A 25946-nucleotide genomic window follows, 5' to 3' on the forward strand; every position below is an offset into this window, starting at 1 on the left:
ATGGGTTTGCTGTCTTATGGAGGATTCAGTTGCATATAAATGTGAGTGTTGCACATACATGTAGTTAAAGTGAACGTTGACATTGACACCTACATACAGTCAAATGTAACAATGCCGTTGACATTGACACCTACATACAGTCAAATGTAACAATGCATGTTTATACCTGTGCTGACCTTTTGATATATATTTGGATTGTAGATAATCAAGCTTTATCTCTTGGCCTGACGTCTTATCTTTCTGCCACTATCAGTTGCACAACAAGTTTGAGCAGCTGAAGCACATGCACCAGGAGGAGAAGAGGAAGGTGGAGGAAAAGAGACGGGAACTGGAGGAGGAAATGAACGCCTTCAACCGCAGGAAGGTGGCAGCTGAGACATTGTCCTTAGCCCAGCCACTCAAGAAGGACAAGGACAAGAAAAAGTAAGCAAGTTCCTGTCCTCTCGCTCTCCCTCTATTCCTCCCAATCCTTACCTTCTCTTACCCTTCAAAGTCCCTTTATCCTTCCTTTTTTCCCAAAAGGAGTGAATTGAGATCACAGATAGTAGTGGATTGACTTAAATTATATTAGAAGCAGACACCGTAAAGAGTCCGTACCCTGATCATGAGGGGCCTTCCCCTCTGTCCCCCCCCCCAAATTCCATACCAGGATGTTGTATTTATTGTACACTGAAATAGTTATATGAATATGAGCAGACTGACTTATGGAAAATACCTAAACTTACCAGCTCCTAGTTGGAGAAAGGCAGATTCTCTGTGAGGCAGTCACATAACCTTTTTTAGCTTCTACAGGCTCCATCTAGTGGATAATATGTGCATTGGCAGTTATTAGTGAAACCGTTCATCCATTTTGTGGTTAGTCTGACAGATTTCATAGTTCCTGAGGTACTGCTTGGGTTTTCACTAGATTAGGGACTGTACGTTATTTATATATATTTTTACTCAACCCTCCCTGAACGCTTGAAAAAACAATGTGACCAATGTTCCCTCTAATGTTTTTGGGCACTGAGCAAATTTCAGGTCTGCCGAGTGCAAACATGAAGTTGTGAAAATTCGGTGCAACTTCCAGCATGTATTTACTGTGAACACAGGCTGTACCCGCTTTAAATGTTTTACTATTGTGCAGAGGCCCGTCGGTCGGAGGCGTGACCACTTTAAGCCAAATCCAACATAATAAGAACAGCCTAAGAAACAAAACTCTACCAGCGGTTTCTAAAACGGCTGTCCTCAACAGTCTTGTACGACGCACTTGAACTCGCCCTACTGTCCGAGTACCACCTATATTGCATATGCAGACTAACTGATCCACCGCATGAACCTTATTATCACACCAATGATATCTAGGATCCAAATTCACCACGTGTCTACCATGAAGTTCATAAAACTCCACGGAGCCCCTTGCGCAGTGGAACCAAGAATAATACGTGACCACTGCTGTCCATTCAGCACCACGGGTTCGAAGGGCGCTCAAATCGCTCAAAATAACCCTCATCAAGATGTTGCCTACATCTAATAGATCAACTCATTACTTATTATTATTATTATTATTTTATTCAACGGGTGGGTTTAATCCAGAATGCTGATTGGTTAAAACCGCATTCCAGCCGGTGTCTATTCCACAAGTTACCACCGGCTAAATCTATGATGTTAAAATGCATATTTACTCTGTTTCATCTGATTTAGCAATCCAGTCTCATCAGCCCAGCCAGGCAATTTATAAACTTGATCTCCACTATAAAAAGCATCTAGACATTATCTCTCATTTCTTTTAGACTGACATTTAGTTTTCAACAGCGGAGATTTGCATAAACCTTGCAGTCTGTCTCTCTTCGACATTTGCAACATTGTTTCAATATTCAAATTAGATATTCAGCTGTCGCATAGTAATAAACGTGTCGGGATGAGACAGACCGGCAGGCAGCTTTTCTCAGCCATTTGAAATCATGAATCAGCATAATTTTTAAGGATATAAACAAAGATCAATAGAAAACAGGTAAAATGAAACGAAGTGCAGCTAGTTTGCAGTCTTTCAAGCTTCAGTTTGAATTGATTGTGTTAGCTGTGTTGGCTAGCTCCTCTGAACAACAGTGTCCTGCAAGAGAGCACATTTTCTTTGCCAGATGAAATCGCGCATCATTAGCTCATTTGTAATGGATGTATCCAAATAAATGTAATTAGAAAAAAGCTTAAACAAATGTAAATGCAGCTACTTTGTTGTTATTCTGGCTGCACTGTTTGACGTGACTGTAAGTTAGCCGTAGTTGGCTAGCTAGCAAGCAAGGGATAAGAACGTTGCCAGCCAGTATGGCAATAGAGCATTTAGAACGAACGACTGGGTCGCGTCCATAGATACAGAACAAAAAGACTTAACGACTGGGTCGCGTCTCTGGCAACCGAACCGATAGACCGAATGACCAGCCGGCTTGGGTAGCAACCAAATTTACATATTTGTGTCGGGACTATATCTTGTGTAAGGATGAAATAGTATGAATAAATTCATCAAAGTAACGTTTTTAATGAAAATATGTAAATCATTATTTGAATATGTTGATAACCCGTTGTATAAATGTGATAATGCCCTCGAAGCCGGTTTTTGGAGGATATATTGGCATGGTTTGCCGGCCCTCAACGAACACCCGTGTCAATATATCCTCCGAACACCGGCTTCTCGGGCATTATCACTTAAATATTCAATCTGTGGTTACAAACTTTGATTGTGAAATGATTGTCATTTAATTATTTATTTTGCGCTCACCTAAAAAAATAACATTACACCACTGCTCCTTGGCTATAGAAAGTTGTAGCGCAGCCTCCGAATGTCATAGAGACAAACCATGATTGGGAACGCCTATCCATTGCAGTGTGTAATGCAGTGTAGCCTCGTTTTTTTATATACACCATCCCAGCAGTACATAAACTCAAAGTACATTTTCGTAAAAATATAACTTAGTCTTGTGCTTCTCCGAGCATGCTCTTAGTATAGCCTATAGTATAGATTATGGATCAATTGATTGAGACCACACTAGGCTCAGTTGATATTGCTCGCCCAGCAGAGAATCAGGGATGAGGGGCATCATCAGGCACACATGAGATACTATAATAAGCAACTAATTATCCAACTCTGAGCAATATGACATTTTAATCGATTACAAATTACATGACCCTCCCTTGGACTAAATTAAAAAACACTAAACCCTCCCCCTGACTGAAATTGAAAAATCATGACCCTCCCCCATTTTCCTCCAGGTAACTATTGTATACATTTCGATCACTTCATGACACATTTTTATGTTAACTTTACATTTACAGTGGCATTTTTCATGAGTTGTCTTCAAAATGGAGTTGAACGGCTCCCTCCACTGACAGCTCTGAGAATTACTACTCATTAATTAATTCTGCTGTACTGACATAATGATTCTCTGAGGCACATTCCACAAATGTTCTGACCTTTATTTTTATATTTTTTTCTGTCTCTATTCTCTCTTTCACCTTCATTATACTTTATCTTCATGAAGTCATACATTTTTCTGAAAGAATGTGAATGTGGATGTATATGATTTGCATTATTTCACTCCATAGTGTGTTTCCATTCACTTTATTTTGTTATTTTTAGTCATTTTCTTTGTTTTCTTTCAGTTAATGTATGGGCCCAGTATGCCAAGCCTACCATGGATTTGTCTTCCATCATCATAGTGACGTCAACGTTTGTTTTTTGACATTCCTTCATGACATTGTGCACATGGACCAAAGACCCTGATGGGACCGGAGACCGAGAGAGAGCTAACTTGCTGACAGTGGCCATTCCCTTCTCTAGGGTCATTCATGTTATAATTTGGGACATGTTTTTTATACATTTTGTTCTGTTTTTCTTTTTCTAGTTTGAGACACACTGATCTGTTTTGCTCACCATCACTGATTTATGACAGAAGGCACAACAAATCATGGACTTTCAACTTCACTGCTTTTTGGTACTAACTTGTTGTTACCTTGTTCTCCCATGTTGTCAGTTAATGTCATGTTAATGGATAAGCATTTACTGGTAGTGTAGGTGGACTCAACTCATCAACAGCCAAACACCATTGTCTGACATCAGGTGGCGTCACTCGTACTTGACACTCGCCCCTCAACTGACAGTGCAGACATTTCATTACACTATCTGACGTAAGACAATGGCCATACACCTCATAGAGTGGTCTGAAATCTGAGCCAAACTAGGCCAGACCTTAATCATGCATAGCAATAACGTAACTAAATACAGTACCTGTATATTTATATTTTTGCAAACACGTATATGTAGGTACCATCAAGTATACTAGTCCTAAGTCTTAAAAATATGCAATCAATTCTGGTGTTGTTTATCCAGAAACCTGTATGTGAATATTTTCAAAGCTTACTTGGCTTTATTAAAATGCAGATATGCAAAGTGTATTCGTTTTAAGTATATGATAAAGCACACATTACTGTATGTTGTCTAATTGTGATGTACCGTAAGCCATTGACGTGAGTGGTGTCACAGTTTACACGGCCCATATACAATGTAGCAACTAATAGAGGCCTCAACTCACAGTAGAAATGTTTACATCGAAAGACTAGAAGAGAGAAGATGTACTCATTTTCATTGGAAATAAATGCAACTGTTGCCTTGGATGTCTCCCTATCCCATGATTTATTTGATTTTATAAACTGGGTGGTTCGAGCCCTGAATGCTGATTGGCTGAAAGCTGTGGTATATCAGACCGTATACCATGGGTATGACAACATTTATTTATACTGCTCTAATTACGTTGGTAACCAGTTTACAATAGCAATAAGGCACCTCTGAGGTTTGTGATATATGGCCAATATACCACGGCTAAGGGCTGTGTCCTAGCACTCTGCGTTGCGTCATACATAAGAACAGCCCTTAGCCGTGGTATATTGGCCATATACCACACCCCCTCGGGCCTTATTGCTCAAGTTAAAATAGATCTTGTGTGTAGTTCAAAAGAGAGAGAGAGACGCACACCAGCTGTTGGATTTTTTCGTAAACCCCCTCAATTCCCCCTTTGATAAGTTGTGTTCAGTTGGAACAGATGTCGGATCTTAATATGACCCATTTCGTCGCAGGAGGAAAATAATCTTGCAGCAGGAAAATAATCTTGCAGCAGGAGGATTTGAATGTCTATTTAGAATTGACGCCAGGGGGCAGCTGGTGGCAGTGTTTGTAGGCTATAAAATAATTATGACTGCAGGTCAGTACAATTTCCACTGGGTGTCAGTACAAGTAGCCTATGTATACAGTGCGTCTCGTGTGAATTCTTATGTGGATTATAATAAATTGACAATATTTATAGGGGATAGATGTATTTTTCGTTAGGGAAAATCAGTTCCTTTAGCTCCATTGTTTAATTCTATGTTCAAGGCAACCAATAGGCAAAATAAATGAATGGTTATTTCAGTACCTGCGTGGTCCGGTGGGTACAGCCGCTGACAATGGCACACGTGCCAGAGTAGGCATGAGTTTGAATCCGGTCCACTAATGCCCTTTAATATTTTTGGAGGAACTAGTACTTTTCTAGTTACTCTGTGGGCTGTACTTGTATTCTTACTGAAGGAATTTCTGGAGGAAGTAACTAACTTTTTACTTAGTTACATTTTACCAAATCACTTTTGTTACATATACTGAACAAAAATGAAACCATTTCAAAGATTTTGCTGCCTTACAGTTCATATAAGGAAATCAGTCAATTGAAATAAATTCATTAGGCCCTAATCTATGGATTTCACATGACTGGGCAGGGGTGCAGCCACCTGGGAGCCAGGCCCAGCCAGTCAGAATGAGTTTTTCCGATGAAGAAGCCGGATGTGGAGGTCCTGGGCTGGCGTGGTCACCCGTGGTCTGCTGTTTGAGGCCAGTTGGACGTACTGCAAAATTCTCTACAATTACGTTGGCAAAACAAAACATATGAAGATGCCTGCTTCACTTCAAGAGCCACAGTGGAGATAACACTGGGTTTGACAGACAACTTTGAGAGCTAATGGAGTTTTGATGACAAGCTATTTTGAATACATTTAATTAGTCAAGGGGTTGTGAAACGTTCATACAGACTTAAAGGGGAACCAATAGTATCAATTCATGTAAAACCAATTTTAAGCATGTTTGGTTAGGAGGTTTTCGTCTGTCAGCAATGATGTAATATATATCTACACTGAACAAAAATGCAACATGTAAAGTGCTGGAACATGTTTCATGAACTGAAATAAAAGATCCCAGAAGTTTTCCATACGCACAAAAAGCTTATTTCTCTCATGTTGTACACATTTACATTTACATTTTAGTCATTTAGCAGACGCTCTTATCCAGAGCGACTTACAGTTAGTGAATACATATATACATATATTATTTTTTTATACTGGCCCCCCGTGGGAATCGAACCCACAACCCTGGCGTTGCAAACGCCATGCTCTATCAACTGAGCTACATCCCTGCCGGCCATTCCCTCCCCTACCCTGGACGACGCTGGGCCAATTGTGCGCCGCCCATGAGTCTCCCGGTCGCGGCCGGCTGCGACAGAGCCTGGATTCGAACCAGGATCTCTAGTGGCACAGCTAGCACTGCGATGCGGCGCCTTAGACCACTGCGCCACTCAGGAGACAAATGTGTTTACATCCTTGTCCCCAGCACAAGGTGCACCTGTGTAATGATGCTGTTTAATCAGCTTCTTGATATGCTAGGGTGACCATACATACTATTTTTCCCGGAAATGTCCTCTTTTTGGACCAAAAAAAATAGCGTCTGGCCGGGATTTCTAAATCACCCAAAATGTCCGGGATTCGGCTTTTGCTTTCTACAGTCGCCATTCATTGTGTGCGTTTTTGGGGTGTCAAATAAAGGTGCTAGCGACCTAGAAGCCCAGCTTCGGAGGGAGTTTTTGCATTCCACACCACGAAGCATCACAATAGCTACAGATCAATGGTCTGCACGTCTGCCTTGTTAAAAAAGGCTTTCCCTGATTCCGAGACTGCGCGAAAATGTTCAAGCGCTCGTACTAAGACCGAAGCAATTGTTAACGCTGTGATAACACCACATTCTGTCGACATAGCTCTGAAAGCACTAGAAGACATAACTTACTGTGGTGTTTCTACTGATGGGAGCAATTACGGTGCTGTGACAATATTCCCTCTGCTTATTCAGTATTTTGATTGGAAGGATGGTGGCGTGCAAAGTAAATTAGTCGAAGTTAAAAACACTCCAAATACGATCGCGCAAAACATCAAAGAAACACTGGAAAAGAATGGGATTTTTTCAAAATGTATTGCATTTACAGGTGACAACTGCAATACAATGTTCGGGGGAATCCGGCGTGATGAAGAAGGAAATAATTTTTTCGCAAACTTAAAGAAGTCATTGCAGAACAACTCTTTAATCGGTGTGGGCTGCCCAGCACAAGTCTTGAACAATTGTGTTCATTACGGGGCAGACACGCTAGATGTCGATATTGAGAACATAATCTTCAAAATATGTCAATACTTTCACATCTACACTGTGCGCACAGAGAATCTGAAGGAGTACTGTGAATTTGTTGATGTTGAATACAGAAGTCTCCTTTCTCACAGCAAGACGCGATGGCTGTCATTATTCCCAGGTATTGAGAGGCTGCTACAGATGTTTCCAGCCTTGAAAGCATTATTTTTGTCACAGGAAAAAACACCCTCCTTGATCAATATGTTTTTTGAAGATGAGTTCAGTGAAATGTACCTCTGGCACATGCACTCACTCATGTGTGTGTTTCATTCACACATTCAGGAGATGGAAAGGGAGATCAATTAAATTGTGGAAGTGAAGAACCTTTTGAACAAAGTCCACACCATGCTTCTTGAACGCAAGACCAATAACTTCATGTCCCTTCAAGTTAAGGGACTATTGGCAGAAAAGCACAAGGATGGACTTGGTAAGAATTGTGACCATTTCAGTGCTCAAGTACAGGGTCTGTACAGTTCATGCCTGGAGTATCTGGAGAAATGGATGGCACCCATGGAGGAGTTCTCCTCTTTCATGTGGATGGATCTGAGTGAGACACCTGACTGGATAGACATAGAAGCCTGTATCAAACACCTGGGAGAAAAGGGGGTGCCAATTGATGATGCAAAGTGCTTTGATCAGGTCACCAACCTGAAGAAATTTACAGAAAGGTGTAACAGTGATGGAGAGTTCAGTAATCTGCAAGCACACAAGAAGTGGATCAAATATTTTGAAAGGTCCAAAAGCATAGATTTTCATTCAGCGCTACTGAAGATTGCACAGTTTTTCTTTGCTATTCCTTCTCACAATGCAAATGTAGAGAGAGTTTTTTCACTGATGCAAAGCCAGTGGACAAAGGAAAGGAATCACTTGTCTATTGAGTCACTGAAGGGGCTTCTGTGTACACAACACAACTTTAAAAACATGTCTTGCAAAGACTTTCATGCCTACTTGATTGGTAAACAAGGACTGTTGGGAAAGATTCTATCATCGGGAAAGTATACCAGAGAGCATCAGGAGGACTGACATTATTTTTGACTGAAATAGTGGATTTTTTAAACTGTTTATTTGATTTGATTTTAACCTATGGCCATGAAAATAAACAGTGTTGTGTAAAAGGTGTTAAAAGCTAAACATATTTTTTTATTTGTTTGTTATTATTTTATTGTTGAGGGCCAGCAGTTGAATGGAAAGGATGTATTACTTTATGTATTAAAGTTCAATAACATAGTTGCATGGTTGTGAACGCATTTGTATTTACCACCCACTGCGGGTGTCCGTCTGCCTCCCGCTCCCACTGTCCTCTTTTTTGAAAACTAAAATATGGTCACCCTATGATATGCCACACCTGTTAGGTGGATGGATTATCTTGACAAAGTATAAAATGCTCACTAACAAGGATGTACACAAATGTGTGTACAACATTTGAGAGAAATAAGCTTTTTGTGCGTATGGAACATTTCTGGGATCTTTTATTTCAGTTCATGAAACATGTCCCAGCACTTTACATGTTGCGTTTTTGTTCAGTGTAGATTTACATTATATCATTGCTGACAGACGAAAACCTCTTAACCAAAAATGCTTAAAATTGGTTTTACATGAATTGATACTATTGGTCCCCCTTTAAGTCTGTATGAGCTCTCAAAGTTGTCTTACAAACCCAGTTTTATCTCCACTGTGGCTCTTGAAGTGAAACAGGCGTCTTCATATTTTCTTAGCCAGACGAGATCAGAGGTAAGTTACACTTTAATTACCTTCTGCCGTTGTAATATTATATATTTCTGGAGTAAGACTATTTGTAAGATATAATTCTACTGTTGAAATCTAATGGCTAACTAGCTGGCTAGGTAGGTAGCTTTGGCTTACCTAGAATCACAGTAAAAGTTGAATCTCCTGTTTTTAGCTCCCCATATGATCTCTGTTTGTTGGCCAACTAGACACCTTGTCATTGGCACAAAGCATGAATAGATTAATCGGATGTGTGTGGCAGTAACTAACTAGCTATCACATTAGGTTGCCACAAGATAAACTTTCTAAGCTAGCTAGCTGCGTCAACCATGTAGCTAGCTAACGTTAGCTAGATCAACAGGTCAGTCCAGCACAGCATCCTCCCATTTCTTTCTCTGAATGTCATTCAGGTTTGTTTTTTTTACGAGGCCAGTAAGCACCCCTGTCATACAATCAGTGTATCATCTCAGTAAGCTTTTTGTGCCATATAGAAATACTTTTTTTATTTTTATTTACAGCTTGTAGTGGCACAACCGAGGGGGCAGGAGAATGGGCCAGCCAAGAAAAGAAAATGCCCCTCAAAGTGGAAAGGAGTGTTAAAGTGCGTAAAAATCGTCTCTCCTCGGTTTCAACACTCATTGATTTCCAAACTGACTCTGAAAGCAACAGCACAAGGCCGAGCAGCCGCACACAAGCCTAAGATCACCATGGTTCAGGCTAGGCCCCTTAGTTCCAGTGAAGGGAAATCTTAACACTACAGCATACAATGACATTCTAGACGATTATGTGCCAAGAAGATCATCAAGGACCTCAGCCACCCGAGCCACGGCCTGTTCACCCCGCTATCATCCAGAACGCGAGGTCAGTACAGGTGCATCAAAGCTGGGACCGAGAGACTGAAAAACTGCTTCTATCTCAAGGCCATCAGACTATTAAATGGCCATCACTAGCCGGCCTCCTCCCAGTACCCTGCCCTGAACTTAGTCACTGTCACTAGCAATGTTCCCTTCCAAACATATTGGTACAGCAAATTTCAGGTCTGCTGAGCACAAACTTGAAAGTTGTGAAAATTCTGTGCAACTTCCAGCGTGCGTTTACTGTGAACACTGAGGTTGTACCCGCTTTAAGTTACAGTTACAGTTTTAACAGTGGCCATGTAGGCTACTGTGACTATTTGATCATAATGTAGGCTTACCATAAAAAACTATGGAGAAAATGCATCCCGTAACATTTTAACATGGACATGGCTGTTCTATCATTCAGCCTACAGTAGCAGCCAATGTGTGGTGGTCAATGTAGGCCTACATTCCATGAGACTTTTGAAAAAACATGCAGGGCTTGACATTAACCTGTTTATCCACTTGTCCTTCAGACAAGGTGGTGACTGAAAATGTTGTGTTTGATGCAAGAAACAACTTTACAAAATAAAATGCATTATTATTCCCATACCATTATTACAGAGAATCAGACAAATTATGCTACCCTCTGCCTATTGGCTACTTAGCTTATTCAAACCTGTCTCAAAATACTGCACCGGTCTGTGTAGAGTATGGACTGAGTCGTGCGCAATAGAATCCTACTCCGATGCGTTCTGCCTACAACAAAATGTCTTGCATAGTTCGTTTTGTTTCGGTATGTTGCATTGAAAGTGGCTAATATTACGTTGATTCAATCACAATTGCCACAGTAAAGGGAAACATTGATAGAGTTAACTAACGGGGAAAACTCTAGAAAGTTGAGTGAAATTCAATCTCGTGCTTCTCTTCATGGGCTGATATTTATTCTGCTCTGCGCGGCAGTCCCGGGGGAGCTGAGCGGCAGTCTCCTGGCTACTGCACGCAGCTTAGAGCTACCACCCGGTTACTTAGCCCTGCACCTTAGAGGCTGCTGCCCTATGTAGATAGACATGGAACACTGGTAACTTTAATAATGTTTACATACTGTTTTACCCATTTCATATGTACAGTGCATTTGGAAAGTATTCAGACCCCTTCACTTTTCCCACATTTTGTTAAGTTACAGCCTTATTCTAAAATGATGAGGGGAAAAAAACAATTTAATCAAATCTACACACAATACCCCATAATGACAAAGCAAAAACAGGTTTTTAGCAAATGTATTAAAAATAAACTATACTGTATGTTGTAGTGGATATTTTAATCAATAATGAGGAGAGACGAGGTCAATCCCCAATCAGAATATTAACTTATTCAAAACTTATCGATAAGGGAGCTGGTCACAATACCCACACAGGAGTGAATAGAGTGAGAGCCCACTGAGTGGACTGAGCCTCTGGGTTATATACTATCTCAGGATGGGTCAGGATACGTGCAACCTCAGAGATAACATACAATGGTTCCAGACACGAACCCCACACACATCCTGTGCCAGACCTTAGCCCCAAATACAAAGAACTTATTGTTTTGTTCAGTACAAAGAATTTAGAAGGACATTTGTTGTTACTTGGTTTCCACCTTGCTAGAAAGGGAACCAGGGGAGAGAACAATCTCCCAAGGCCAAAGGAGGGTGTGACTCACACAGACATTGTGGAGACAAGTGATTTGTTCCCATTCCTCATGCCATCCCTTCACATGGTTTGCAATAGGTAAAGACACATATTCGCATATGGAAACAATGTTTCCTTCTGACCTCCTTTGCCCTATTCTCTTTATGATATTCTGCATAGCAACAGGGACATTTGATAGACAAGCCTGACTTCTCCCCTCTCTGGGCCCCAGGTGACTGAGGCCCATATGAGAGAGAAAGTGCAGCTGCCCACACCAGAGTCCGAAAGGAGACATTCTAATAACAAGTTAAATCATATAAGCATATTCTGCAGATAAGACATCTTAATTATCTATGTTACCTAGCTAATTCTGATTTCTCCACCACAATGTATTCAGACCCTTTACTCAGTACTTTGTTGAAGCACCTTTGTCAGCGATTACAGCCTCGAATCTTCTTGGGTATGACGCTACAAGCTTGGCACACCTATATTTGGGGAGTTTCTCCCATTCTTCTCTGCAGATCCTCTCAAGCTCTGTCAGGTTGGATGGGGAGCATCGCTTCAGAGCTATTTTCAGGTCTCTCCAGAGATGTTAGATCTGGTTCAAGTCCGGGCTCTGGCTGTGCCACCCAAGGACATTCAGAGACTTGTCCCGAAGCCACTCCTGCGCTGTCTTGGCTGTGTGCTTAGGGTCATTGTCCTGTTGGAAGGTGAACCTTTGCCACATTCTGAGGTCTTGAGTGCTCTGGAGCAGGTTTTCATCGAGGATCTCTGTACTTTGCTACGTTCATCTTTCCCTCGATCCTGACTAGTCTCCCAGTCCCTGCCGCTGAAAAACATTCCCACAGCATGATGCTGCCACCACCATGCTTCACCGTAGGGATGGTGCTAGGTTCCCTCCAGACGTGACGCTTGGCATTCAGGCCAAAGAGTTCAATCTTGGTTTCATCTGACCAGAGAATCTTGTTTCTCATGGTCCGAGAGTCTTTAGGTGCCTTTTGGCAAACTCCAAGCAGGCTGTCATGTGCTTTTTACTGAGGAGTGGCTCCCGTCTGGCCACTCTACCATAAAGGCCTGATTGGTGGAGTGCTGCAGAGATGGTTGTCCTTCTGGAAGGTTCTCCCATCTCCACAGAGGACCTCTAGAGCTCTGTCAGAGTGACCATCGGGTTCTTGGTCACCTCCCTGACCAAGGCCCTTCTCCCCCGATTGCTCAGTCTTGGTGGTTCCAAACTTCTTCCATTTAAGAATGATGGAGGCCACTGTGTTCTTGGGGACCTTCAATGCTGCAGAAATGTTTTGGTACACTTCCCCAGATCTGTGCCTCGACACAATCCTGTCTCGGAGCTCTACGGAAAATTCCTTCGACCTCATGGCTTGGTTTTTGCTCTGACATGCACTGTCAACTGTGGGACCTTATATAGACAGGTGTGTGCCTTTCCAAATCATGTCCAATCAATTTAATTTACCACAGGTGGACTCCAATCAAGTTGTAGAAACATCTCAAGGATGGTCAATGGAAACAGGATGCACCTGAGCTCAATTTCTCTTAGCAAAGGGTCTGAATACTTACGTAAATAAGGTTTTTCTGTTTTTCATTTTTAATACATTTAAAAACCTGTTTTCGCTTTGTCATTATCGGGTATTGTTTGTAGATTGATGAGGGGAAAAAAATAATTTAATCTATTTTAAGGCTGTAACGTAACAAAATGTGGAAAAAGTAAAGAGGTCTGAATACTTTTCGAATGCACTGTAAATACTGTATTCTAGTCCATCCTATTCAACTATTGCTGTACATACACTATTCTATCCATGTATTCTTCAGATATATTATATATTCTATCCACATACTGTCCATAATGTCTATAAATCCCATCACACATACAGTGTGTATATATACATACATACTGTTCAAAAGTTTGGGGTCACTTAGAAATTTCCTTGTTTTCTAAAGAAAAGCAAATTTTTTGTCCATTAAAATAACATCAAATTGATCAGAAATACAGTGTAGACATTGTTAATGTTGTAAATGGCTATTGTAGCTGGAAACGGCAGATTTTTTATGGAATATTTACATAGGTGTACAGAGGCCCATTATCAGCAACCATCAGTCCTGTGTTCCAATGGCACGTTGTGTTTGCTAATCCAAGTTTATCATTTTAAAAGGCTAATTGATCATTAGAAAACCCTTTTGCAATTATGTTAGCACAGCTGAAAACTGTTGTGCTGATTAAAGAAGCAATAAAACTGGCGCATCAGCAATTGTGGGTTCGATTAAAGGCTCAAAATGGCTAGAAACAAATAACTTTCTTCTGAAACTCGTCAGTCTATTGTTCTGAGAAATGAAGGCTATTCCATTTGAGAAATTGCCAAGAAACTGAAGATCTCGTACAATGCTGTGTACTACTCCCTTCACAGAACAGCGCAAACTGGCTCTAACCAGAATAGAAAGAGGAGTGGGAGGCCTCGGTGCACCACTGAAAAAGAGGACAAATACATTAGTGTGTCTAGTTTGAGAAACAGACACCTCACATGTCCTCAACTGGCAGCTTCATTAAATAGTACCCGCAAAACACCAGTCTCAACGTCAACAGTGAAGAGGTGACTCCAGGATGCTGACCTTCTAGGCAGAGTTGCAAAGAAAAAGCCATATCTCAGACTGCCCATCTTAATCTTTTATTTTTATTGGCCAGTCTGAGATGGCTTATTTTTACCAAATAGGGCTATCTTCTGTATCTTCTGTATTCTGTATCCCCCCCACCTTGTCACAACACAACTGATTGGCTCAAACGCATTAAGAAGGAAATAAATTACACAAATTAACTTTTAACATGGCACACCTGTTAATTGAAATGCATTCCAGGTGTCTACCTTATGAAGCTGGCTGAGAGAGTGCCAAGTGTGTGCAAAGCTGTCAAGGCAAAGGGTGGCTACTTTGAAGAATCTCAAATATATTTGGATTTGTTTAACACTTTTTTGGTTACTACATGATTCCATATGTGTTATTTCATAGTTTTGATGTCTTCACTATTATTCTACAATGTAAAAAACACAGAAAAACCCTTGAATGAGTAGGTGTTCCAAACTTTTGACTGGTTGTGTGTGTGTGTGTGTATATATATATATATATATATATATATATATATATATATATATATATATATATATGTGTGTTTGTATGTGTATATATACAGCTCTGGAAAAATTAAGAGACCACTGCAAAATTATCAGTTTCTCTGGTTTTACTATTTATAGGTATGTGTTTGGGTAAAATTAACATATTTCTTTATTCTATAAACTACTGACATTTCTCCCAAATTCCAAATAAAAATATTGTCATTTAGAGCATTTATTTGCAGAAAATGACAACTGGTCAAAATAAAAAAGATGCAGTGTTGTCAGACCACTTCGAATAATGCAAAGAAAATAAGTTCATGTTCATTTTTAAACAACACAATAGTAATGTTTTAACTTACGAAGAGTTCAGAAATCAAATATTTGGTGGAATAACCATGATTTTCAATCACAGCTTTCATGCATCTTGGCATGCTCTCCACCAGTCTTTCACATTGATGTTGCCGCAAAAATTCAAGCAGTTCGGCTTTGTTTGATGGTATGTGACTATCCATCTTCCTCTAGATCACATTCCAGAAGTTTTCAATGGGGTTCAGGTCTGGAGATTGGGCTGGCCATGACAGGGTCTTGATCTGGTGGTCCTCCATCCACACCTTGATTGACCAGGCTGTGTGGCATGGCGCATTGTCCTGCTGGAAAAACCAATCCTCAGAGTTGGGGAACGATGTCAGAGGAAAAGGAAGCACGTTTTCTTCCAGGACAACCTTGTACGTGGCTTGATTCATGCGTCCTTCACAAAGACAAAATCTGACCGATTCCAGCCTTGCTGAAGCACCCCCAGATCATCACTGATCCTCCACCAAATTTCACAGTGGGTGCGAGACACTGTGGCTTGTAGGCCTCTCCAGGTCTCCGTCTAACCATTAGACGACCAGGTGTTGGGCAAAGCTGAAAATTGGAATCATCAGAGAAGATTACCTTACTCCAGTTCTCTACGGTCCAATCCTTATGGTTTTTTGCAAACCTCAGCCTGGCTCTTCTTTGCTTCTCATTGATGAAAGGCATTTTTCTAGCTTTGCACGACTTCAGCCCTGCCCCTAGGAGCCTGTTTCTAACCGTCCTCGTCGTGCACTTCACCCCAGCTGCCGTTTGCCATTCTTTTTGTAGGTCACTTGATGTCATCCTACGGTTGTTGAGTGACATTCGAATGAGTTGGCGGTCATCCCGGTCAGTAGAGAGTTGTTTTCGCCCTGTGCCGGTCTGTAGCTTTGTTGTCCCCAATGTCTGCTGCTTGACCTTGTTCTTATGAACCGCCATCTTTGACATTTTAAGGACGGAAGCAACCTGACGCTCACTGTATCCCTCTGCCAGTAAAGCCAGAATTGAACCCTTCTTTTCCTCAATCAAAACTTTCCTTTTCAACTCTTTTGGCATGGTCCATAGTTATTTGTTGATTAATATTACTTTTGAGGTACTATTAGCACTGTTTTTGCCATCCAGCTGGTCCTATTGCAAGAGGATAGTGATGACCACAGCAGTGGTTTTTAATACTTTTCCTTGTTAAATAAGATTTGGTTCATGTGATCACCTAATCAGTACCTAATTCAGTAGAATGAGGTGTGCCTGTGTTGGAATTCAACAGACACTGGAATGGAATGGCTGTCATACATGTAGAGATGCTGATTTAAGAAAAATTTGCAGTGGTCTCTTAATTTTTTCCAGAGCTAGCTATATACATATATATATATATATATATATATATATATACTCCAACATTGTTCGTCCTAATTTTTCTATATTTCTTAATTCCATTCTTTTACTTTTTAGATGTGATATTACTGCACTGTTGGAGCTAGGAACACAAGCATTTCGTCACATCTGCAATAACATCTGCTAAAAGTTTGTGACCAATAAAACCTGATTTGAACTTTGTGGCAACAGTTTGGGGAAGTCCCTTTCCTGTTTCAGCATGACAATGCCCCCGCCGTTTACAAAGCGAGGTCCAAACAGAAATGGTTTGTCCAGATCAGTGTGGAAGAACTTGACTGGCCTGCACAGAGCCCTGACCTCAACCCCATCGAACACCTTTGGGATGAATTAGAACGCTGACTGCGAGCCAGTCCTAATCGCCCAACATCAGTGCCCGACCTCAGTAATGCTTGTGGCTGAATGGAAGCAGCAATGTTCCAACATCTAGTGGAAAGCCTTCCCAGAAGAGTGGAGGCTGTTATAGCAGCAAAGGGGGGACCAACGCCATATTAATGCCCATCATTTTTGAATGTTAGACGAGCAGGTGTCCACATACTTTTGGCCATGTAGTGTATGTGAAAACTCCCTAAGATAGCGAGCCATGATCCCAATTACTTGACTGCCCCCGAATGGAGAGAAAGAGAACTGCTCATTTTTAGCCAATCACAAGCCTCATTTGAATTTCCTGATGCATTAGACAAATTCTCTGCAACGAGTGATTAAGTTAAGATCCGACATCTGTACACTAGTTAAATAAGTTGTAGGCCAATAGAACAAAATGGAGAGAGCCCATGGTAGCCCTACAGTAAAACGTATAATCCTCTGCTATTAACAAACTCTGGAAGTAAACGACAGTTAAAGAGGAAGTTGCTGTGTGCTTTCTCCCCCACAAAAAAAAACATGTTTCCAAAAGGCTTGTACATTATGGACTAGAGCCAACCCAAAGTAGAAGAGATCTCTGTCATCCATTTACCAGCATGAACAATTGAAATGGCAGACATCAGAATTTGTGTATAGAAGATGTACAAAGTTATTTAGCCACTTTGGAAAAATATAAGTTTATGAAAGGGATGGAAAAAGCATAGATCTTGTAATTTTTTCAGTTACAAAGAAGAGAGTGGTCATGAATATGAATGTTTGTCATAGATTTTATTCTGGGGACAACATAAAACAGTAACATAGCTGCCTTTTCTGACAACCAAAGAAATCTCAACACTTTTCACTTTGGAAAACAGTGTAACAACGACGGAACATGATTCACGTTCTAACTTTACAAAAAAAAAAAAAAAAATGTATTTCACAGTTGAAAGCACTACAATACTCCACTGTATCCCAAACAGAACTCGTGAATGTTTAACTATAACACTTCAGTTCAATGTGGTAAGTAAAGAGGCACGTTATAACAGTTCCACACATTGCTTCTGAGATGTGACTATCTTTAAATGAAAGAATACATGTCTTTGCAGCACTTTTTTATTTGCAATTAAAGCATTTTGTAAAAGTAGCTATAGTGATTAACTTGTTTGAAAGGTCAACAGAACAAACATATTTTAGTACAACGAAGTAAAAACAAAAAAAGATGAGTCTTGAAAAATACAATTATAAAATTATATGTATATAAAAAGCTCCTCTAAATATAAAAGTGCTGAATAGGTCATGGAAGAGGCAATTCCAAGTTCCTGACAAGGTATTCTTGGTCCTCACTCAACAAAATAAAAACAATCCCCCACACATGCACTCAGATATTAGCTCACAGCAGGGTGGAGATGTGGGCAGGGGGACACATTCTTCTGGTGGGCCTCATGGAGGACTTTAGTATCGCTGTCCCCGTCGACCTCCAGAGCCAACCCCTCGTTGTATAGGCACCTAAAACCATCGTAGAATTTGTCTGTATCCCCCTCCCCCCGGCTCCCCTTTCCCCTCCTGGTCTGCCCGAGTCCCGGTCTGCCTGCAGGCCCCCAGGACACCTCATCCTGGAGCTTGGTCATGTTGGTGCTGTCAAATATGTATACTGCATTGGCTGGCAGGGAGAACTCCAGGCTGGTGAGGTATTCGTCCACCATCTCCTTGCAGTGGATGAACTCAGTGCTCTGAATCTGGAGCAGAAAAACACTCAGTGATTTCCTCATACATGTCAAACAGGTTTAGCAAAATTAAAAACAACTTATGACAGATGTTGTCGATCGTGTGTGGGTTCCATGTTAACTGAAGTGTTTTTTAATTTATTTATGGAGATATAGACATTTTTATTGACGCCAATATTTTTCTAACCAGGAACATAAAGACCAAGGTCCTTTTTTATACAAAAAAGAAAGTGAAAAGAAAGGTGTTATTGTGAACTGAAAATAAATAAATATATATACACACACATTATATATATACACACATATATTTTTACATTTACGTCATTTAGCAGACGCTCTTATCCAGAGCTACTTACAGGAGCAATTAGGGTTAAGTGCCTTGCTCAAGGGCACATCGACAGATTTTTCACCTAGTTGGCTCGGGGATTAGAACCAGTGACCTTTCGGTTACTGGCACAATGCTCTTAACCACTAAGCTACCTGCCGCCCGGCAGTGTATCAAATACTTGTTCTCCCCACTGTGTGTGTGTGTGTGTGTGTGTGTGTGTATATATATATATACAGTGGGGGAAAAAAGTATTTAGTCAGCCACCAATTGTGCAAGTTCTCCCACTTAAAAAGATGAGAGAGGCCTGTAATTTTCATCATAGGTACACATCAACTATGACAGACAAATTGAGAAAAAAAATCCAGAAAATCACATTGTAGGATTTTTAATGAATTTATTTGCAAATTATGGTGGAAAATAAGTATTTGGTCACCTACAAACAAGCAAGATTTCTGGCTCTCACAGACCTGTAACTTCTTCTTTAAGAGGCTCCTCTGTCCTCCACTCGTTACCTGTATTAATGGCACCTGTTTGAACTTGTTATCAGTATAAAAGACACCTGTCCACAACCTCAAACAGTCACACTCCAAACTCCACTATGGCCAAGACCAAAGAGCTGTCAAAGGACACCAGAAACAAAATTGTAGACCTGCACCAGGCTGGGAAGACTGAATCTGCAATAGGTAAGCAGCTTGGTTTGAAGAAATCAACTGTGGGAGCAATTATTAGGAAATGGAAGACATACAAGACCACTGATAATCTCCCTCGATCTGGGGCTCCACGCAAGATCTCATCCCGTGGGGTCAAAATGATCACAAGAACGGTGAGCAAAATCCCAGAACCACACGGGGGGACCTAGTGAATGACCTGCAGAGAGCTGGGACCAAAGTAACAAAGCCTACCATCAGTAACACACTACGCCGCCAGGGACTCAAATCCTGCAGTGCCAGACGTGTCCCCCTGCTTAAGCCAGTACATGTCCAGGCCCGTCTGAAGTTTGCTAGAGTGCATTTGGATGATCCAGAAGAGGATTGGGAGAATGTTATATGGTCAGATGAAACCAAAATAGAACGTTTTGGTAAAAACTCAACTCGATCGTGTTTGGAGGACAAAGAATGCTGAGTTGCATCCAAAGAACACCATACCTACTGTGAAGCATGGGGGTGGAAACATCATGCTTTGGGGCTGTTTTTCTGCAAAGGGACCAGGACGACTGATCCGTGTAAAGGAAAGAATGAATGGGGCCATGTATCGTGAGATTTTGAGTGAAAACCTCCTTCCATCAGCTAGGGCATTGAAGATGAAACGTGGCTGGGTCTTTCAGCATGACAATGATCCCAAACACACCGCCCGGGCAACGAAGGAGTGGCTTCGTAAGAAGCATTTCAAGGTCCTGGAGTGGCCTAGCCAGTCTCCAGATCTCAACCCCATAGAAAATCTTTGGAGGGAGTTGAAAGTTCGTGTTGCCCAGCGACAGCCCCAAAACATCACTGCTCTAGAGGAGATCTGCATGGAGGAATGGGCCAAAATACCAGCAACAGTGTGTGAAAACCTTGTGAAGACTTACAGAAAACGTTTGACCTGTGTCATTGCCAACAAAGGGTATATAACAAAGTATTGAGAAACTTTTGTTATTGATAAAATACTTATTTTCCACCATAATTTGCAAATAAATTCATTAAAAATCCTACAATGTGATTTTCTGGATTTTTTTTTCTCATTTTGTCTGTCATAGTTGACGTGTACCTATGATGAAAATTACAGGCCTCTCTCATCTTTTTAAGTGGGAGAACTTGCACAATTGGTGGCTGACTAAATACTTTTTTTCCCCACTGTATATACACACACACACACAGTGGGGAGAACAAGTATTTGATACACTGCCGATTTTGCAGGTTTTCCTACTTACCAAGCATGTAGAGGTCTGTAATTTTTATCATAGGTACACTTCAACTGTGAGAGACGGAATCTAAAAAAATCCAGAAAATCACATTGTATGATTTTTAAGTAAATAATTTGCATTTTATTGCATGACATAAGTATTTGATCACCTACCAACCAGTAAGAATTCCAGCTCTCACAGACCTGTTAGTTTTTCTTTAAGAAGCCCTCCTGTTCTCCACTCATTACCTTTATTAACTGCACCTGTTTGAACTCGTTACCTGTATAAAAGACACCTGTCCACACACTCAATCAAACAGACTCCAACCTCTCCACAATGGCCAAGACCAGAGAGCTGTGTAAGGACATCAGGGATAAAATTGTAGACCTGCACAAGGCTGGGATGGGCTACAGGACAATAGGCAAGCAGCTTGGTGAGAAGGCAACAACTGTTGGCGCAATTATTAGAAAATGGAAGAAGTTCAAGATGACGGTCAATCACCCTCGGTCTGGGGCTCCATGCAAGATCTCACCTCGTGGGGCATCAATGATCATGAGGAAGGTGAGGGATCAGCCCAGAACTACACGGCAGGACCTGGTCAATGACCTGAAGAGATCTGGGACCACAGTCTCAAAGAAAACCATTAGTAACACACTACGCCGTCATGGATTAAAATCCTGCAGCGCACGCAAGGTCCCCCCTGCTCAAGCCAGCGCATGTCCAGGCCCGTCTGAAGTTTGCCAATGACCATCTGGATGATCCAGAGGAGGAATGGGAGAAGGTCATGTGTTCTGATGAGACAAAAATAGAGCTTTTTGGTCTAAACTCCACTCGCCGTGTTTGGAGGAAGAAGAAGGATGAGTACAACCCCAAGAACACCATCCCAACCGTGAAGCATGGAGGTGGAAACATCATTCTTTGGGGATGCTTTTCTGCAAAGGGGACAGGACGACTGCACCATATTGAGGGGAGGATGGATGGGGCCATGTATCACGAGATCTTGGCCAACAACCTCCTTCCCTCAGTAAGAGCATTGAAGATGGGTCGTGGCTGGGTCTTCCAGCATGACAACGACCCGAAACACACAGCCAGGGCAACTAAGGAGTGGCTCCGTAAGAAGCATCTCAAGGTCCTGGAGTGGCCTAGCCAGTCTCCAGACCTGAACCCAATAGAAAATCTTTGGAGGGGAGCTGAAAGTCTGTATTGCCCAGCTGACAGCCCCCTAAACCTGAAGGATCTGGAGAAGGTCTGTATGGAGGAGTGGGCCAAAATCCCTGCTGCAGTGTGTGCAAACCTGGTCAAGACCTACAGGAAACGTATGATCTCTGTAATTGCAAACAAAGGTTTCTGTACCAAATATTAAGTTCTGCTTTTCTGATGTATCAAATACTTATGTCATGCAATAAAATGCAAATTAATTACTTAAAAATCATACGATGTGATTTTCTGGATTTTTGTTTTAGATTCCGTCTCTCACAGTTGAAGTAAATAAATAAATATAAATAAATAATTGGTCATTTAGCAGACGCTCTTATCCAGAGCGACTTACAGGAGCATAGGGGGTTAAGTGCCTTGCTCAAGGGCACATCGACAGATTTTTCACCTAATCGGCTCGGGGATTAGAACCAGCGACCTTTCGGTTACTGGCACAACGCTCTTAACCACTAAGCTACCTGCCGCCATGATAAAAATTACAGACCTCTACATACTTTGTAAGTAGGAAAACCTGCAAAATCGGCAGTGTATCAAATACTTGGTTCTCCCCACTGTATATATATATATAAATAAAATCTTTCTCCAACATACTTTCCTAACATTTACTTACAAACAGTCAAGTGTTTTGAACAGTGTGAGGGTTGGCGATAGCGCCAATGGGAGACTTTGCGTGTCTTACCTGTGCTTTCTTCAGCAGATCGGTGAAGACGGAGAACCAGTCTGGGGTGAGCCTCTCCAACTCCAAGGTAATGATGGCCAAGGCTAGTGTGGAGCCCTTGAACTGCAATAGCTGGTGGCAGGCCATACAGTGCTGCACCTGCCTGGTCCACAATGCCACCTGGAGGCAAGGCCTCTTCTGAGAATGAGCACCCACAGATGAAAGGTGGGGATGGCCAGAGATCAACAGGCCATGGAACTGCAATCATCACAACATACAGAAAAATGGAGACCATCATTATTACATATCCAATGTTTTATTCATTACCAATTCATATCGATCATGGACAACTTTCCACATCTTCTCTTTAACAGCCATTTCCATATTACATTGTCTTCTTAGTAACCCCCCCGCCGCCCCCTTTCCTTGCCTGGGGTGTGATGCCCTCTTTGCTGTGTGCAGTGCTCGTCTGTCTCCCTGTTTTAAGATTGTTATTGTAAAACCAACATGGGGGCCTACATTTAATGGCCAAACCTTTTTGTTTGTTTCTCTTTGTCACAAAATAATGGTGAATGCATTTGCTTTTGTATGTCTCCGCTCTTTAGCAAATATTCAGCCATATTGTTTGAGCAAAGAAAAAAAACATTTGAATTTCAGGTTATCGTTTAACATATCCAGTGGAAATGTTGAAAAATAACTTCTTTGAATCCACAGCTCAAATCATACAAATGTAATTGTTGGAAAGTATTTATTTGAAAAGTATTAGAGAATTTATTTTTATTTAACTAGATTTTTTTTATGTATCATGTTTCTTTTTTAAATTCTACAATACTTGTATTTTTGTAATAAACCGATTGTGACATAGGACAATATGGAATAGTTCTCATGGATTACACTACTATAATCTACACACAACTAACTGGTGAGACATTCATCAATCTCTGAAATGTTTTAGTATTCTGAACAATCTTATGTTATAATTTGAGGAAATTCTCACATTGGCTCTGGTGTGAAACAATGAAACCGCCCTAAACGTTTTAATTCAAACTAGACTAGAGGATGAAATGTGTCTGGTAGTGCTTAGTGTTTGATGATTATTTGACTTCCAGTTTGTGGTGTGTAGTAAAAAGTATGGATCTTTCCAAGATGTCAAACTCCAGTGTGCCATAAACAATCTGTACAGCATGGCATTTTTTTATGACACTAAATATGCATACATGACAGCATAGTAATATTCCAATTAATCTAGGCTATGCTTTCTGTTAAGGTTGTACTTAGAATTTGTCTAACCCATTTCTATCTTTTATTATTAGTCATTTAGCAGACACTCTTATCCAGAGCGACATACAGGAGCAATTAGGGCTAAGTGCCTTGCTCAAGGGCACATCGACAGATTTTTCACCTAGTCGGCTCGGGGATTAGAACCAGCGACCTTTCGGATACTGGCACAACGCTCTTAACCACTAAGCTACCTGCCACCCGTCTTAAAAGCCTCTCCCCTTGTTAACTAACAGGGTTCTACTTTCTGCTTTACTGCTGGAGGTAATAGTCAGATACAGTGGGCTCCAAAATTACTGGCACCCCTGACTGGCAATGCACAAACAATACAAATATAGAGAAACTCTAAATACCAGCATGTGAGAAATACTGTACTTTATTAATGTTTCAATGGAACCAACCAAAATCATACAATGATTTAATACAAAATAAAATGTCACCAAAATCAAGGTTTCATAATTATTGGCACTCCTCATTTAGTACTTAGTGCAACCACCTCTGGCAAGGATAACAGCATGGAGTCTTTTCCTGTAATGTTTGACAAGGTTAAGGAACACATTTGGAGGGATTTTGGACCATTCCTCTTTGTAGATCCATCACATTCTTGGGTTTGCGCTTATCAACTGCCTCTTCAACTCAGCCCACAGATTTGATTGGATTGAGGTCCGGCGACTGAGATGGCCATGGCAGAACATTGATTTTGTTGTCACAGAACCATTTCTGTGTGGATCTTGAGGTATGTTTTGGGTCATTGTCTTGTTGGAAAGTCCACCTACGGCCAAGTCCCAGCCTTCTGGCAGAGAAAACCAGATTGTCAGCCAAAATTGCCTGATACTTGGTGGAATTCATTATGCCATCAATCTTAACCAGTGCCCCTGGACCTCTGGAATTAAAACAGCCCCAAATCATCACTGACCCACCACCATATTTCACCGTGGGCATGAGGTACTTCTCCTTGTATGCATCTCTATTTCGACGGCAAACATGCCGATGCTGTAACTGACCAAAACGTTCAATTTTGGTCTCATCTGACCAGAGCACCTTCTTCCAGTCATTATTTAAATGACGTTTGGCAAACTCCAAGCGCTTGCGTCTGTGTCTTGGGGTCAGAAAGGGCTTTCTTCTGGCAACCCATCCAAAGAGCCTGTGGTTGTGGAGGTGGCGTCTGATGGTGATTTTTGAAACCTGGTGACCCCAAGACGCCACCAAGGCCTGCAATTCTTTCACAGTGATTCTTGGGGATTTTGTTGCTTCTCTCACCATCCTCCTCCCTATCCTGGGGGGCAAAATGCATTTGCGTCCTCTACCCATGAGGTTTTCAACTGTTCCATATCTTTTTAATTTTTTTAATAATTGCGTTGACAGTGCTCAGTGGTATATTCAATCATTTGTGGATCTTCTTGTAGCCATTACCAGATTTATGAAGGTCTACGACCATCTGTCTCTTTTGAACTGCCAGTTCTTTTGTTTTCTTCATGGTGTTGGATGACAATGGGATATTGTATGCGTGTTACCTCATTTTTATACCCTAGTGAAACAGGAAGTGATGTAATGGCTCAATATAGTTCCTTAAAACTTAGATACAGTGGGGAAAAAAGTATTTAGTCAGCCACCAATTGTGCAAGTTCTCCCACTTAAAAAGATGAGAGAGGCCTGTAATTTTCATCATAGGTACACGTCAACTATGACAGACAAACTGAGATGTTTTTTTTTCCAGAAAATCACATTGTAGGATTTTTAATGAATTTATTTGCAAATTATGGTGGAAAATAAGTATTTGGTCACCTACAAACAAGCAAGATTTCTGGCTCTCACAGACCTGTAACTTCTTCTTTAAGAGGCTCCTATGTCCTCCACTCATTACCTGTATTAATGGCACCTGTTTGAACTTGTTATCAGTATAAAATACACCTGTCCACAACCTCAAACAGTCACACTCCAAA

The 25946-nt window shown here is 41.1% G+C and overlaps 1 protein-coding gene across 3 annotated transcripts in view; it reads left to right on the forward strand.

The window, feature by feature from the left end:
• The window catches only part of LOC121574026 (septin-8-A), a 52165-nt gene extending 28061 nt beyond the window's left edge, over positions 1 to 24104 (forward strand). Inside the window, exons 9-10 of one of the 3 annotated variants that reach the window (XM_041886547.2) lie at positions 254 to 423; positions 22765 to 24104. In XM_041886547.2, coding sequence (XP_041742481.2) covers positions 254 to 423; positions 22765 to 22927 — 333 coding nt within the window. In that variant the 3' untranslated portion in view covers positions 22928 to 24104. Of the gene's footprint in view, positions 1 to 253; positions 424 to 3515; positions 3612 to 3636; positions 4648 to 22764 lie in introns of those variants that run through there. The other 2 variants (XM_041886548.2, XM_041886549.2) reach the window with 2 other exon arrangements.
• The last annotated feature ends 1842 nt before the right edge of the window (positions 24105 to 25946 follow it).

The sequence above is a fragment of the Coregonus clupeaformis genome, chromosome 9 (genome assembly GCF_020615455.1).
Source record: "Coregonus clupeaformis isolate EN_2021a chromosome 9, ASM2061545v1, whole genome shotgun sequence".
NCBI classification, from domain to species: domain Eukaryota; kingdom Metazoa; phylum Chordata; class Actinopteri; order Salmoniformes; family Salmonidae; genus Coregonus; species Coregonus clupeaformis.